Source organism: Schistocerca serialis, chromosome 1, assembly GCF_023864345.2.
Source record: "Schistocerca serialis cubense isolate TAMUIC-IGC-003099 chromosome 1, iqSchSeri2.2, whole genome shotgun sequence".
Lineage (NCBI taxonomy): Eukaryota > Metazoa > Arthropoda > Insecta > Orthoptera > Acrididae > Schistocerca > Schistocerca serialis.
The window spans coordinates 783816544-783834637 of record NC_064638.1 but is presented as its reverse complement, the minus strand read 5'-3'; the positions used below and the strand labels follow the sequence as shown (position 1 = coordinate 783834637).

General features: G+C 41.9%; 1 protein-coding gene across 3 annotated transcripts in view; it reads left to right on the top strand.

Moving 5' to 3' along the window:
- LOC126483569 (vacuolar protein sorting-associated protein 4) overlaps positions 1-18094 on the top strand; it is a 167231-nt gene that overhangs the window by 55949 nt on the left and 93188 nt on the right. For all 3 annotated transcript variants that reach the window (XM_050106631.1, XM_050106630.1, XM_050106632.1), the window contains exon 5: positions 11783-12017. In XM_050106631.1, the coding sequence (XP_049962588.1) occupies positions 11783-12017 (235 nt within the window). The remainder of the gene's footprint in view (positions 1-11782; positions 12018-18094) is intronic.

The window sequence follows — 18094 nt, the reverse complement described above, 5'->3', positions numbered from 1 at the left end:
AAACTGTCCACTGTGATTGCTTATTACAAGGGGACCTCCCCATCACACCCCCCTCAGATTTAGTTATAAGTTGGTACAGTGGATAGGCCTTGAAAAACTGAACACAGATCAATCGAAAAAACAGGAAGAAGTTGTGTGGAACTATGAAAAAACTAAGCAAAATACACAAACTGAGTAGTCCATGTGCAAGATAGGCAACATCTAGGAGAGTGTGAGCTCAGGAGCGGCGTGGTCCCGTGGTTAGCATGAGTAACTGCGGAACAAGAGGTCCTTGGTTCAAGTCGTTCCTCGAGTGAAAAGTTTACTTTCTTTATTTTTGCAAAGTTTAGTGTCTGTGTTTTGTGACCGGATCGCAAAACCGTGTGATTAGTAGCTGAAAGGACGTGCCTCTCCAATGGAAACCGAAAACATTTGATTGCAAGGTCATAGGTCAACCGATTCCTCCACAGGAAAACACGTCTGATATATTCTATACGACACTGGTGACAGCTTGTGCGTCACATGACAGGAATATGTTGTCGACCCACCTAACTTGTACACTTGGTGAATGGGTAAAAAGATTCTTCTACCTTGCCCGATTTAGGTTTTCTTGTGGATGTGATAATCAGTCCCAAAAAAGTGTGAAAACATAAAAGTTTGTCACATAAACTGCAACAAATGAATGCAACAGTTTCACAGTCGCACAGTTTTGCCTGTGCTCTGTCAAAACATGTTTTTAACGTTTTCAAATTTTTCCGTGTGTAGACCGTCAAATACTGCATATGTCCAAGCAAATCTGAACATGTCCTGGAATTTTGGAGAGCGAAGTTGATTATATGTGAGTGCTTGAACTTTGATAATTGTCTGAAAATAAAAAATTAAAATTTTCACTCGAGGGAGACTTGAACCAACGACCTCTCGTTTCGCAGCTGCACACGCTAACCACGGGACCACGGCACTCTGGGGTTAACACCCACCTTGATGTTGCATATCTTGCTCATGGACTACTCAGTTTGTATGTTTTGCTTATTTTTTCATAGTTCCACACAACTTCTTCCTCTTTTCTCGATTGATCTGTCTTCAGTTTTTCAAGGCCTATCCACTGTACCAACTTATAACTAATTCTGAGGGGGGTGCGATAGGGAGGTTCCCTTGTTAGTAGTTACAGTCATGTGGTAAGGAAAAGTTATTAGTGAATAGTAAGTTTTCCAACCACAAAATTGAAATAATTTTTGGACTACTACCTACTTTGGCCTTGTATGCTGACAAAGTGACCAGTGTGCTCCATCTCTTGTTTTCGATTAGTAAGAAGAGTAAAGTAACCTCTATTCCAAATGCTTACCATCGCTCAAATTAACAGCAAGCAAAACTGTAACTTGCTTGGTGTTGAAGGAGCTGGTTTGTACAGACTGTCATGAAAGTGATTGTAAGTTACTATAGTGATATTTAGAAATAAAATGCATTGTATTAAAAACTTGTAAAGTTTAGACTTCTGGGGAAAACAAAATTTCATAACATTCCATATTTCTGATCAGTACAAACCTTAGGAGCATCACCTTGTGAAAGCCTGATCTGTGCTGTGCTTAGTGGTAAAAACTGCGAAACTAAATCTGCAACATTTGGTTGGAGATGATGGGATAGTTGTACCTGAAGCTCCCATACTTAAAATAATGGTTAGTTATGTATTCTGAAAATACATTGGACGTTTCAAAATTAGCACTCCAAAGAATAAACAGAAATGTATAAAACATAGGACAACACAGTGCCCCTGGTGGCAAACACAGAACTCAGCCATGGTTCATTTGCAAACGTATGACAGAACTTCACAAACACTATACTACTTCACTGCAGCAATGTCGCTAGATGGTGCGAACAGTGTTCACGTGCGCAACGATGATGATTGACGTATATAGCAGTTGCTAAATCAGCCCCATTCGTTGAAGTGGAGCATCAGTCTTTGTAGCAGACCAGAATGTGCACGTCATCTGGACCAGGTTGTGCGCTCCGTTGGTTCTCTGTCAACCGGTTGTGATGGTGGTGACGGGATTTGGGGTATTGAATCTGCTTGACATTGGGCAACATGGTAGGTGATGCCTCTTAGAAGGCATAAATGAGCTTCACTACTATGTTCAGAATCTATGTGCTTCTGCATAGAATGCGACATCGTCCAGTAAATGGAGGTTGGAGCAGCAGCGTGACTGAGTCTGTCCATAGCCTTACATTGGTCCTCAACATAGTTATGCACAAAAGTTGATGGAGAACCATGCTTCGAGGGCTTGGGAGGTTTGGTACAGTTGATATGTTGTTGTTGTTGTGGTCTTCAGTCCTGAGACTGGTTTGATGCAGCTCTCCATGCTACTCTATTCTGTGCAAGCTTTTTCATCTCCCAGTACCTACTGCAACCTACATCCTTCTGAATCTGCTTAGTGTATTCATCTCTTGGTCTCCCTCTACGATTTTTACCCTCCACGCTGCCCTCCAATACTAAATTGGTGATCCCTTGATGCCTCAGAACATGTCCTACCAACCGATCCCTTCTTCTGGTCAAGTTGTGCCACAAACTTCTCTTCTCCCCAATCCTATTCAATACTTCCTCATTAGTTACGTGATCTACCCATCTAATCTTCAGCATTCTTCTGTAGCACCACATTTCGAAAGCTTCTATTCTCTTCTTGTCCAAACTATTTATCGTCCATGTTTCACTTCCATACATGGCTACACTCCATACGAATACTTTCAGAAATGACTTCCTGACACTTAAATCAATACTGGATGTTAACAAATTTCTCTTCTTCAGAAACGCTTTCCTTGCCATTGCCAGCCTACATTTTATATCCTCTCTACTTCGACCATCATCAGTTATTTTGCTCCCCAAATAGCAAAACTCCTTTACTACTTTAAGTGCCTCATTTCCTAATCTAATTCCCTCAGCATCACCCGACTTAATTCGACTACATTCCATTATCCTCTTTTCGCTTTTGTTGATGTTCATCTTATGTCCTCCTTTCAAGACGCTATCCATTCCGTTCAACTGCTCTTCCAAGTCCTTTGCTGTCTCTGACAGAATTACAATGTCATCGGCGAACCTCAAAGTTTTTATTTCTTCTCCATGAATTTCAATACCTACTCCGAATTTTTCTTTTGTTTCCTTTACTGCTTGCTCAATATACGGATTGAACAACATCGGGGAGAGGCTACAACCCTGTCTTACTCCCCTCCCAACCACTGCTTCCCTTTCATGTCCCTCGACTCTTATAACTGCCATCTGGTTTCTGTACAAATTGTAAATAGCCTTTCGCTCCCTGTATTTTACCCCTGCCACCTTTAGAATTTGAAAGAGAGTATTCCAGTCAACATTGTCAAAAGCTTTCTCTAAGTCTACAAATGCTAGAAACGTAGGTTTGCCTTTCCTTAATCTTTCTTCTAAGAGAAGTCGTAAGGTCAGTATTGCCTCACGTGTTCCAGTGTTTCTACGGAATCCAAACTGATCTTCCCCGAGGTTGGCCTCTACCAGTTTTTCCATTCGTCTGTAAAGAATTCATGTTAGTATTTTGCAGCTGTGACTTATTAAGCTGATAGTTCGGTAATTTTCACATCTGTCAACACCTGCTTTCTTTGGGATTGGAATTATTATATTCTTCTTGAAGTCTGAGGGTATTTCGCCTGTTTCATACATCTTGCTCATCAGATGGTAGAGTTTTGTCAGGACTGGCTCTCCCACGGCCGTCAGTAGTTCCAATGGAATATTGTCTACTCCGGGGGCCTTGTTTCGACTCAGGTCTTCCAGTGCTCTGTCAAACTCTTCACGCAGTATCATATCTCCCATTTCATCTTCATCTACATCCTCTTCCATTTCCATAATATTGTCCTCAAGTACATCGCCCTTGTATAGACCCTCTATATACTCCTTCCACCTTTCTGCTTTCCCTTCTTTGCTTAGAACTGGGTTTCCATCTGAGCTCTTGTTTCCATCTGAGCTCTTGATATTCATACAAGTCGTTCTCTTATCTCCAAAGGTCTCTTTAATTTTCCTGTAGGCGGTATCTATCTTACCCCTAGTGAGATAGGCCTCCACATCCTTACATTTGTCCTCTAGCCATCCCTGCTTAGCCATTTTGCACTTCCTGTCAATCTCATTTTTGAGACGTTTGTATTCCTTTTTGCCTGTTTCACTTACTGCATTTTTATATTTTCTCCTTTCATCAATTAAATTCAATATTTCTTCTGTTACCCAAGGATTTCTACTAGCCCTCGTCTTTTTACCTACTTGATCCTCTGCTGCCTTCACTACTTCATCCCTCAAAGCTACCCATTCTTCTTCTACTGTATTTATTTCCCCCATTCCTGTCAATTGCTCCCTTATGCTCTCCCTGAATCTCTGTACAACCTCCGGTTCTTTTAGTTTATCCAGGTCCCATCTCCTTAAATTCCCACCTTTTTGCAGTTTCTTCAGTTTTAATCTACAGGTCATAACCAATAGATTGTGGTCAGAGTCCACATCTGCCCCTGGAAATGTCTTACAATTTAAAACCTGGTTCCTAAATCTCTGTCTTACCATTATATAATCTATCTGATACCTTTTAGTATCTCCAGGGTCCTTCCATGTATACAACCTTCTTTCATGATTCTTAAACCAAGTGTTAGTTATGATTATGTTGTGCTCTGTGCAAAATTCTACCAGGCGGCTTCCTCTTTCATTTCTGTCCCCCAATCCATATTCACCTACTATGTTTCCTTCTCTCCCTTTTCCTACACTCGAATTCCAGTCACCCATGACTATTAAATTTTCGTCTCCCTTCACAATCTGAATAATTTCTTTTATTTCATCATAAATTTCTTCAATTTCTTCGTCATCTGCAGAGCTAGTTGGCATATAAACTTGTACTACTGTAGTAGGTGTGGGCTTCGTATCTATCTTGGCCACAATAATGCGTTCACTATGCTGTTTGTAGTAGCTTACCCGCATTCCTATTTTCCTATTCATTATTAAACCTACTCCTGCATTACCCCTATTTGATTTTGTGTTTATAACCCTGTAGTCACCTGACCAGAAGTCTTGTTCCTCCTGCCACCGAACTTCACTAATTCCCACTATATCTAACTTCAACCTATCCATTTCCCTTTTTAAATTTTCTAACCTACCTGCCCGATTAAGGGATCTGACATTCCACGCTCCGATCCGTAGAACACCAGTTTTCTTTCTCCTGATAACGACATCCTCTTGAGTAGTCCCCGCCCGGAGATCCGAATGGGGGACTATTTTACCTCCGGAATATTTTACCCAAGAGGACGCCATCATCATGTAATCATACAGTAGAGCTGCATGCCCTCGGGAAAAATTACGGCTGTAGTTTCCCCTTGCTTTCAGCCGTTCGCAGTACCAGCACAGCAAGGCCGTTTTGGTTATTGTTACAAGGCCAGATCAGTCAATCATCCAGACTGTTGCCCTTGCAACTACTGAAAAGGCTGCTGCCCCTCTTCAGGAACCACACGTTTGGCTGGCCTCTCAACAGATACCCCTCCGTTGTGGTTGCACCTACGGTACGGCTATCTGTATCGCTGAGGCACGCAAGCCTCCCCACCAACGGCAAGGTCCATGGTTCATGGGGGGAAGATCCATGGTTCATGGGGGGAAGTTGATATGCTCCTGCATATGATGCAGCATCTCTGGTTGGTTGGTTGGTTGGTTGGTTGATTTGGGGGAGGGGACCAAACAGTGAGGTCATCGGTCCCATTGGATTAGGGAAGGATGGGAAAGGAAGTCTGCCATGCCCTTTCAAAGGAACCATACCAGAATTAGCCTGAAGCGATTTAGGGAAATCATGGAAAATCTAAATCAGCCGACCAGACAAGGGTTTGAACCGTCATCCTTCTGAAAGGGAGTCCAGTGTGCTAACCACTGCGCCACCCCGCTCGGTGACTCTCATTGATACCGTATTGCATTTGTAAGAGGGTTGGAGCAGCAAACTCTCTTCGTAGGCACTGTCTAATGGTAAACAAACTTCACCGCAGATGAGTCTGTCAGATTTATGGGTGGTTCATAGGCAAGCAAAACTATTGGAAGTGCAGACATTCACGAACTTCCCTGCCAAATGAACACTACCGTCAGTATTCAGTGCCATCGTTCAATCATGCCATTGCTGGCTCAGTGGTAACTTGTTTTTCTATGGTGTACGTAGCCACAGAACTTTGCCAGCTGGGCAAACAAGTCCAGTTCAGGCTGTCGGCCCATTTTGGTAGTTTTTGAGCAATGGGCAGCCGAACCTCACTGGCCATGTCGATATAAATGCAAAAGCTAGGGTTTCTGCCAAAGTGTTATCAGTTGGAACTACCTCCAGCCAATGTATACCTGTCTATCGTAGTCATTCCCATCACGTTGAGGTGAACGTGGTCTAAACATGAGGATGCGACTGGAAAATCTCCTGTCGATATTTAAACATGGCAGGAGATCTTATAGAGCTGGTTTCATTAGCATGTTCGTGTCCACTCACAACAGTCCCTTTCCATTCGTGATGGCACAAAATGCCTGGACAACAGCCTGAACATAGCTTGAATTCCAGGATGATGGAGATTGTGCAGATGTCGAATACTTGTCTCCGGAACTGCTGATACAAAGAAGCGAGATTGTCCATGTGCCACTTCACAGTGTAGTTGAATGTCTTCCCCAGGGATGTCAACTAGTTGTAACCTCAGGACCACATCATCATCATGCTGCAGGGTGCGTAATTGGGAGCATCTTGTTGAGCTTTGGCTACTCTAATTTCCATGGGCTGAGATATGGCAGCTACTCAAGACAGTCTGCCACAAGTTGTTAATGCCCGAAATGTGATGAATGTCAGTGCTGAATGGGCTAATAAGGCGGTGCTGTCCCTCTTGAACACTTTATGATCAATGTGTGTGACAAACTTGCTTGCTTTGATCTGCAGTCTGAAATATTTGATTACATCATTAATAGCCAAGCGCTCTTGATCATAGATACACCATCTCCGTTGGCAATAACTCCCGATAAAAATATGCAAGTGGCTCCCATGTATTGTCTACCCATTGTTGATGACCATACCAATAGCCTGCTGTCTGGTATCCATCACTAATAGAGTAGCATAGAGTTTGGGGAGTGCCAGCAGCACTGTTTTTGCCATGCTTTGTTTCATCACTTCAGATGTCAAACATCTCCTCGGTCCACTGCTCTGGGGAACTGTTCTTGACTTTCAGCCCAGCCATAGCTGCAGTCAGTGGTTCCTGTTGTTTTTCCATCTGTGATAAATGCTGACAGTAGACTACACCAATAGGCAAACACCTGTCTTTGGATTGGGATAACCACTGTTCTTCATTTTTATACTGTCTCCGAGTTTTGATGTTAGTATTTATTTATGTGTTTGTTTAGTTAGTATTTATTTAATTAACTGGATGGCTTTCCTACCTGTGGATTTACAAGTGCATGCTCATGAGAGTATTGTCCACTTTGCCAAGGTTACAGGCCATATACTCAGATGCTAAACACTAGTAAAATTTCTACAATGTCAGATACCTGAATATATTCTCACTGACAATTCAACAAAGAAAATGGCAACATGTTCTTCGTGATACATTATGAAACTCATTTCTGTCTAATTTAAAACTCTGCCTACCGGCTCTATTGAGCCATTCATCAGAATGACATCATTGGCAGATAGGATGACATTGCACCCTGTCAGTACTGAATGATTCTTTTAAGTTGTGTCAGGGAGTTACATAAAGATGATGAATACCTTTCATATAGAACTTAAAAATTAAGACGACTGTCTTGTTAGGCAGTATGGATACATTTTTCCATTCTAAGCCCTTTCAAGATTTGGTGACACCGAGTAGCTTTTTTGTCCCATAATTTGCCTGTTTCCCTGTGTTCTTCTTCTTCTTCTTCTGCTTCTGATTCTGCTTCTTTTGGGTAGCACAATGTCACAGGTACTAGAACAAACCTTGGCCATTAGGTGTATTAATTGATGAGATATGTGATAACATCATTAAAATTGTCTGAGAACTACAGGAAGCGCCAAAAATAAATTTCTCTAAAAGTATAAAAGAATGTGTCAGCATAGTTACCACTTCATGAAATGACTCGTTCTCATGCAAGTACAGTACATTGAATGTACACCACTGGAAAAAAAAATTGTACACTCTTTTAAAGGTTTCCTGTTCGTTCAAGATTTATTGTTGCAACAGTGCATATGGAGTCCTTGAAATGATTGCATTTACAGATCAATAGCACAAGTGGTTCTGAGGTACCAGGCATCGACCCATGCTGAAATACGCATACTAGTACATAGTGCAGCAACGCAGGCACTGACTCTGGCATCCAGTCAATGGTACACATGATGAATATTGTCTGGATACACTATGCCATCCTGTTTGACCTCTTCATGAAGCTTTGTGAGAGGTGTTGCCTGACGAGTCGTACAAATCAGTTCTCTTCCCATCAAATCCCATATGTGCTTAATTGGATAGAAGTCCAGATTTTGTGCTGGCCAGGGAAGTTGCTACACGCCTTGCAGAGCTCTGTGAGTTTCATGGACAGTGTGTGAGCAAGCATTATCCTGTTGGAATAAAACGTCACTTTCCTGCTACGAGAATGACAAAAGAATGGATGAAACAATGTTCTGCACATACTGAGCACTGGTTAACATCCTCTCCAGAAACACCAGAGGTCAACGAGAATCATAACTTGTTGCACTCCAGACCATGAAATCTGTTGTGGGGCCGGTGTGTCTTTGACAAATGCTCTCTCTGAGATAGTGCTCACAAGGTCTATGTCGTACACGCAAACAACCACCACTTGCCTGCAGGCAGAATCGGCTTTTGTCAGTGAAGACCACGACATGCCATCCCACGTTCCAATAGAGCCCCTGTGGCATCAGTCAAACCATGCTCTTTGGTGCTGGGACATGAGTGGAAGATAGGCTAGAGGCGTGTGTGCCCGTAGTCCAGCTGCTAATAACCAGTTTGTAACAGTTCATGTTGACATGTCTAGTTTCATGACCCCTCCTATCTGTGCTGGAGTAACTGTATGATCTGCCACTACTGCCCTTACAGTACGACGATCCTGGTGGGTGATTATGCTGTGTTGACATCTAGAACCTTGTCTATGGGTGTGACAATGTTCACGTGACTACTGAACCTAGAATCATTGCACAACTGACACACCACGTCTGACTTGGGTGGCAGTTACCTGAAAGAACCAACCCACCACTCGGAAGGCCACAATTCGAGCCCTTTCAGACTTGCTCAGGTGGCTGTAGGAAGCAAGAGTGCATCTCCATAGCGTGGTTGCCTGCTTGCTTCACATGCTTGCTTCACACTGAGCCTCCTGGCTGTGAGCATTCCTTACTAAAGTGTAGACACAGATGGTGCTCTGGTAGCTATGCCACTACACTATCTGTTGGTGGATGTTGTTGAAACCATTATCAGTACAGGTGGCAGTACAGTACAGTACAGGCGTCGTATGCTGTCGTCAGATCAAAGTTGACGTCATCTTTTCAGATGTACTGATTTTTTTATTTTTTTATTTTTTTTTCTAACGGTGTACTTCTGTCAACACTATATTTGTCAAGCAAAGACATGATACAATCATCAGTTGAAAATTTTCCAATTCTCATGTCCCATGCCATGTTAACCTGTGACTACAGAAACATCAAATTGTATTTATTTCCATCACACAAATATAAATTGGCATGAGTTGGTGAGATTATGTAATATGATGATCACCTTGGTTCATTGATCTTGTTGATAGGGTGTTAGGGACTGCACATTATCCAAAAAAGTCATTGTTTATAAAACACTGTATGACCTAACAAGGAATATTATGTGACTATGCTTCACACATCAGGTTATTTTAAGAAGGATGTCAAATGTGTGTACAGTTTCAATGCACATTTTTCACAGATAGAAAAAGTTGGTGTGGACATGCCACAAGAAACACGCATTGTCTCATGGAAATTTGCCTGCACAATATCCTGAACCTTTTTCCTGTGAGGAATGATAGACTTAACTACAGTTCCTCTGCATACTGCTTTTGTAGGAATTGTGAAGTAAAATTGTACATTGTGTGTATCATGTCAGTGTCATGTCTGTGAATGAAGCAGAAATATATGTTTAATGTGTGGTTCAGTGATAAGTATCTTTTAACATATAACTTAATAGTAGATAGCAGACAACAGCTGAATGTACAAGTGTATCTGAACAGTTCATAATAATAAAATGAGGGCTGGTTTCATGTCTGCAATTGCAAACTTTTGTTGAGTAAGTAACCTGCACTCTCAACTAGCTCAGCAGCTTCTATTACTTGTGTATCCACACTGATTCCTGTAACTGGCATTTGTGTGTGTTCTTGTGTTATGTTCACTACAAATAACAAAAACTATCTTTTTAGCAAATATTATGGGGGTTGGTTTGCACTGTGAACATTGGCTATCTATCCAAATGTCGAGTTAGTTTTATCCCAGTGGGATAAAATGACAGCAGAGCTACCTGACATGAAAGGGTTTGTAACAGTGGTTTCTTATTGAATTTGTTCACTCCAGAACCAGTCACATTAAATCACATACACAAATGTTTGCTACATCTGTAAGGAGTGTATGAAAATGCAATAAGTATGTAGTTTCGTCATGTTTGCAGTGCTGAAAGGTGTGCAATACAGCCATTTTCCACAGCCTTTGCTCCACTGTCATTTCTGACAATAAGTGTACATTGATCAACTCATTTATGTAAACTGATACATTATGACCAGGGTATTTTGCAAAATGATGTCAGTTGTAATACTGTAAGATTATTGTTACCAGAAATTTTCTAAAGTTTGTTTTGTGTGGCCCACAAAGACTTGTTCAAATAAAAGCCCATGGTATGTTCTGGACCAGTACGAATTTAACATAAACGAGATTTAAAGAGTGTTGTCACTGAGAATGAAACATTTTGTCTTCACTATAAAACAAAAGCCCAGATTTCAGTATCCTGACCATACAAGTGCATGTAATGACTACTTCAATAACAAAGAACAATGTCTAATTATGAAACGTGTATGTTGTTTCTACAGTCTCCATATGCTAACAGACAACAATAATATGAGAACTTACATACCCTTTGACAGTGCTTGTTGGCTACTGATGTAATTAAAATATTTTAAGATTTAAATAACTCAGAACTTCTAATTTTTCTGGTTTGAGCTATCCAGGCACAACTTACAACCTGCCCTCATTGCTTCACTTTTACTAGTACTTTCCTTAGTTTCCAAAATTCAAAGAAAATCTTCTGCTTACCTTGCTGTACCAGCACTCCAGAAAGAAAGAAAGAACATTGGAAAAAAGGCTTAGCAACATCTTATGAGATGGTTTGGAAAATGAATGTCACTCTGCCACAAAGTTGTGGATCTTCCTGGCAGATGGTTTGACTCCCATTTGGTACACAGTTTTAATCTGCAAGGAATTATCAAAAGGACACATTCTGCTGCAGAGTGAAAGATTCATTCTGAAAACCATCTTCCGGAGTTTGGCTAAGCCATTTCTCAACAGGAAGTGTTAGTCTAGCATGTTACATGAGAGAGATTCTGTGAAGCTATGAAAATAGGAAAAGTACTGGCAGAAGGGAAACTATGAGGACGGATTGTTAGAGCACTGCTCACAAAAAATAGGATTCCAGGATCAAGTCCAGAGGTGGTAACTGCTGTATAGTTATCAAGAAGTTTTGCTGTTTGCATGATTTTATTTTATTTATGTAATTGAGTTTTTATGGAAAAAATATTTTAGGAAATTTTTATCAAATTTCATTTTTGTTTCAGAAATGACGAAAAGAAAAGTGACAGTGATAGTGATTCAGATGATCCTGAGAAGAAGAAATTACAGAGCAAATTGGAAGGTGCAATTGTGGTAGAGAAACCTTGTGTTAAATGGTCAGATGTAGCTGGTCTTGAAGGAGCCAAAGAGTCTCTAAAAGAAGCAGTAATACTTCCAATAAGGTTTCCACATTTATTCACTGGAAAGAGAATACCATGGAAAGGAATTCTTCTATTTGGGGTATGAATTTTATTATTTGGTTCCTCAGTATAGATTCTTTTTCTCTCCCTTTCTCTTTTTTAGTGTAAGGTTGGCATCTTTGTGCACTGTTAAATTACACAGCACATAAGTGCAACATGGATAATTGGCACATGTTGTGAATCTTGTATAGTTGAATTTCATTTGATAATGTGACTAATGGTTTAGGTAATCATACAGAGTACGTGTGCTTTTACCTGTAAGTTTTTGTCATAAGAAAGGCAGTGTTGTCAGAGGTATTTCAAAGCTTTAACCTTCAGTAGGTTGACACACAGTTTACTGTTAAATGGAATAATTGTTGGTTTAGTTGTTGTAAAGTGTATGTATCTGTGTTGATACCATAACACCGACCAACAAACACGGTAGATTGTGAATGAACCCTTTTACAAAAATAGGATGATGGTCCTCTGTTGTGTAGGATACCTGAGTTGTTTGTCACTGTTGTTAAGAAGTAATGTTTGCTTCAATCTAAAGCAAATAAATTATCTAATTCAATCCAAGCAGTGCATTAGTGAAATTTTTACTTTCATTGTTCTGATGTTCTCAGTGTGTGTTACTCTATTTGCACTGTCAGATAAAAAATGAAATTACACATGCTACAGATGATTTAGTGTGGCAAATTTCAGGCAACATTAAAAAATTATAATGTTAGTTTATTCTGGCATAAATTTGCTACACTGTTTTGTTTTATCAGTGTCTAAACATTATTTTGAAAAAGTGCTAGCAGCATATGCTAATTAGATGGCTAACGTGAATACTGGGTATCAGTGATATACTTCATATTGAACAAATGGTAAATTGAAAGTTATTGTAACACAAATAATATGTTAAACAATGGAAACTCCAGGTATGAGTATGAACAATGTAGCAAAAAGATAGATTGCTACTTATCATAAAGAAGACACATTAAGTTGCAGACTTGCACAATTAAGACACTTACATAAAGATTTCAGCCACAACCTTCCTCAGCAAAAGAGAAACATGCACCAGTCATACACACAAGCAAGCACACCTCATTCACACGCCTGCCAACTCCAGCATCTCAGGCCAGAATGCAGCTATAATGTGAGATGCAAGCAGGGGACAGGGAAGGGGAGAGATAGCAGTGTACAGGTGGGGAGAGAGATGAACGCTGTCTGGCAAATATGCAGGGACTACAATGCAATCGGGCACAGTGTCAGGAGGTAGTGGGGCAGGTAGGTGAGGAAAGAGGAGTGAAAACGGAGAGGAGTGAGGAAAGATGGGCAAGTGCATTGGCAGAGGGTGTCAAACAGGATGGGAGACAAAAATGGGGAGGAGATGATTGGATAGATGGGGGGGGGGGATATTGTGTGGAGGGTGAGGGCTCAGTAAGCGATTGTAGATTGAGGCCGGGATGATTATGGGAATGGAGAATGTGTTGTAAGGATAAATACTATTTGCAAAGTGAAGGAGAAGACCCAGATGGCTCAGGCAGTGAAGCAGCCATTGAAATAGTGTATTACAAGGTGTTACAAAAAGGTACAGCCAAACTTTCAGGAAACATTCCTCACACACAAAGAAAGAAAATATGTTATGTGGACACGTGTCCGGAAACGCTTACTTTCCATGTTAGAGCTCATTTTATTACTTCTCTTCAAATCACATTAATCATGGAATGCAAACACACAGCAACAGAATGTACCAGCGTGACTTCAAACACTTTGTTATAGGAAATGTTCAAAATTTCCTCCGTTAGCGAGGATACATGCATCCACCCTCCGTTGCATGGAATCCCTGATGCGCTGATGCAGCCCTGGAGAATGGCGTACTGTATCACAGCCGTCCACAATACGAGCACGAAGAGTCTCTACATTTGGTACCGGGGTTGTGTAGACAAGAGCTTTCAAATGCCCCCATAAATGAAAGTCAAGGGGGTTGAGGTCAGGAGAGCGTGGAGGCCGTGGAATTGGTACGCCTCTACCAATCCATCAGTCACCGAATCTGTTGTTGAGAAGCGTAGGAACACTTCGACTGAAATGTGCAGGAGCTCCATCGTGCATGAACCACATGTTGTGTCGTACTTGTAAAGGTACATGTTCTAGCAGCACAGGTAGAGTATCCCATATGAAATCATGATAATGTGCTCCATTGAGTGTAGGTGGAAGAACATGGGGCCCAATCAAGACATCACCAACAATGCCTGCCCAAACGTTCACAGAAAATCTGTGTTGATGACGTGATTGCACAATTGCGTCCGGATTCTCGTCGGCCCACACATGTTGATTGTGAAAATTTACAATTTGATCACGTTGGAATGAAGCCTCATCCGTAAAGAGAACATTTGCACTGAAATGAGGATTGACACATTGTTGGATGAACCATTCGCAGAAGTGTACCCGTGGAGGCCAATCAGCTGCTGATAGTGCCTGCACACGTTGTACATGGTACGGAAACAACTGGTTCTCCCGTAGCACTCTCCATACAGTGACGTGGTCAACGTTACCTTTTACAGCAGCAACTTCTCTGATGCTGACACGAGGGTTATCGTCAACTGCACGAAGAATTGCCTCGTCCATTGCAGGTGTCCTCGTCGTTCTAGGTCTTCCCCAGTCGCGAGTCATAGGCTGGAATGTTCCGTGCTCCCTAAGACGCCGATCAATTGCTTCAAACGTCTTCCTGTCGGGACACCTTCGTTCTGGAAATTTGTCTCGATACAAACGTACCGCGCCACGGCTATTGCCCCGTGCTAATCCATACATCAAATGGGCATCTGACAACTCCACATTTGTAAACATTGCACTGACTACAGAACCATGTTTGTGATGATGATGCTACGTACTGATGTGCTTGATGCTAGTACTGTAGAGCAATGAGTCGCATGTCAACACAAGCACTGAAGTCAACATTACCTACCTTCAATTGGGACAACTGGCGGTGAATCGAGGAAGTACAGTACATACTGACGAAACTAAAATGAGCTCTAACATGGAAATTAAGTGTTTCCGGACGCATGTCCACATGACATCTTTTCTTTATTTGTGTGTGAGGAATGAAAGTTTGGCCATACCTTTTTGTAACACCCTGTATATTCAGCTGTGTGTTGTGCCACAGGGTAGTCTACTTTGTCCATAATCCAGCCTCCCATGTCAAAGACACCAACCTCTACCTTCAATGGCTCTCCACCATCCCCACCTCTTTACTTCCTGGATCCCTACTTGGCACTGTTGATGCCACCTCCCAATACACCAACATTCCCCATGCACATGGTCGGACTGTTATTGAACACTACCTTTCCCAACATCCTTATGACATCAAACCCACTACCTCATTCCTAATACACCTTACTAACTTTATCCTGACACACAAATAATCCTCCTTTGAATGGAAGGTGTACAGACAAATTTGTGGCACAATCATGGGCACCCACAAGGCACCCTCCTACACCAACCTATTATGGTCTCTCTAGAGATGACCTTCATAGTTTCCCAAAATGCCAAACCCCCTTGTCTAGTTCAGGTTCATTGATGATATCTTCATGATCTGGACTCAGGGCAAAGACACCCTGTCTTCGTTCCTTCACAACCTAAACCCCTTCTCTCCCATCCGCTTCTCATGGTCCTCCTCAAACCAGCGTGCCACATTCTTAAATGTTGTGCTCCTCTTCTTTAATGACTCCATCCATACCCCTGCCCACATTAAACCCCCAATCACCAACAGTACCTGCATTTTGACAGCTGTCATCACTTTCACACCAAAGAATCCTTCCTATACAGCATGGCCACCTGGGGACGGCATATCTTCAGTGACAAGAACTCCTTTGTTCAGTATGCTGAAGGTCTCACCAAGGCCTTCACAGACACACTATCCCCCAGATCTAGTCAGCTAAAAGATCTCACATGCCATTTCCCATCAACCCCCCCCCCCCCTCCCCAATCCTCCCACCACCACCACCACCACCATCAAGAACCAGCCACAAAGGAGAGTCACCTTTGTCACAGCTGAACCAAATTCTTTGCCACAGCTTTGATTACCTATCATCATGCCCTGAATCAAGGTCATCCTACCTGAGATACTTCCAACCTCTCCTAAAGTGGTGCTCTGTCGTCCACCCAACCTCCACAACATCCCCAACCCATTGACACAAGGATCAAATTCCTGTGGAAGGCCCAGGTGCAAGACCTGCCCAATCCACCCACCCAGCACTTCCTGTTCCTGTCCAGTTACAGGTTTATCTTACCTCATCAGGAGCTATGGGATCAGCTGTGTCATTTACCAGTTCTGCTGCAATCATTGCACAGTCTTTTGTGTTGGTATGACTACTAACCTGCTATCCACCAGGATGAACAGCCACCACCAAATTGTGGCTAAGATCAAAGTAGATCACCCTGTGGCACAACATCCAGCTGAACATAACATGCTTGATTTCACTACCCAAGCAATCTGGATGCTCCCCCTCACCACTAGCTTTTCTGAACTGTGCAGATGGGAGTTATCCTTACAACACACTCTCAGCTCCTGTAATTATCCCGGCCTCAACCTACGGTAACATACTGTCCCCACACCCTTCACCCAACAGTTTCCAACCCCTCTGTCGTATCATCTCCTCCCCATTCTCGTGTTGCACCCTCCATCAATGCACTCGCCCATCTTTCCCCACTCCTCTCTCTTTCTGCTGCTCTTTTCCCCACCTGTCTGCCCCATAACCTACTGACACTGCACCTGTTGGCATTCTAGTCCCTGCACCCTCCACCAGACAGTGTTCATCTCTTTCCCCCATTCATATGCTACTGTCCCTTCTCCACCCCCTCCAGATTTCTGCTTGCATCCCACATGATAGATGTATTCCAGCCTGAGATGCCAGAGTTGACAGTCGTGTGCATGAGGCGTGCTTGCTTGTGTGTATGAATGGTGTGCGCAGTGCTTTTTTTCTAAAAAGAAGTTTGAGGGTACTCCAACATTGGATAAATGCAGCCAAAATTACTTATAACTGAAGCATGGGATACCACCCGTCTGCATTTACCCATGACATCATCAACATGTCGAACTACAAAAACATGGTATAGGACTCTTCAGTTGACTTCAGAGCTCAAATGAAGCAGGCGATAATGAGAAACATCCAAACATACAAGAGAATGTGGTATCGAACACTTCAGTTTATATCGCCTCAAATGAAGCATGTGATTCCCATCAACCCCTGAACAATAAAAGAAAATGGTATTGTACACTTCAATTGACCTATAATACACCTCAAGTGAAACAGGTGAGTCCAATCAACCCTCTGACATACAAAACAATACAAGGAAATATTACCGAACACACATTTTAACCTATAAAACACCACGAACAGACACAATACAACAAAAACTATCCATACATATTATCATAAGCAATAGAAACTGCACTACAAAAATCTTTTGTAACCTTGTTTGGCTCCCAAAATGGCATAGATGACGGATGGTATCCCGTGCTTCAACTGACCCAGTTTTTAATACAGTTGAAAATTTATTTAATTATAAAACTACTGTGTAACTTACATTAATAGCATTACAACCATTTCCAAACTGACTTTAGTTCATGGCTGCTGTAGTCTTCACGCCTTCTTACTTTACTCTTGCTATCAGGAGCAAGATGTCTGCCTTTCATGAACCAATAGTGTACATAGTCAAATGTTCAAATGTGTGTGAAATCTTATGGGACTTAACTGCTAAGGTCATCAGCCCCTAAGCTTACACACTACTTAACCTAAATTATCCTAAGGACAAACACACACACACACACCCATGCCCGAGGGAGGACGCGAACCTCTGCCAGAACCAGCCGCACAGTCTATGGGCTGGAACATCATCAGTGGAGGACCAACCAACATAGTAAAAAAATTACTTTGTCGACGAAAAAGTTTAGGGGTACGCATCCCCCAGTGTTTCCCAGAAAAACAGCACTGGGTGTGTGTTTCACTTTTGCTGATGAAGAGAAGGCTGTGGCCAAAAGCTTTATGCAAGATTATTTTAATTGTGCCTGTCTGCAACTTAACATGTCTTCTTCACAGTAAGTATCGTTGTAAATATGTTGATACATAGACCATGTTGTACTTTTTAAAA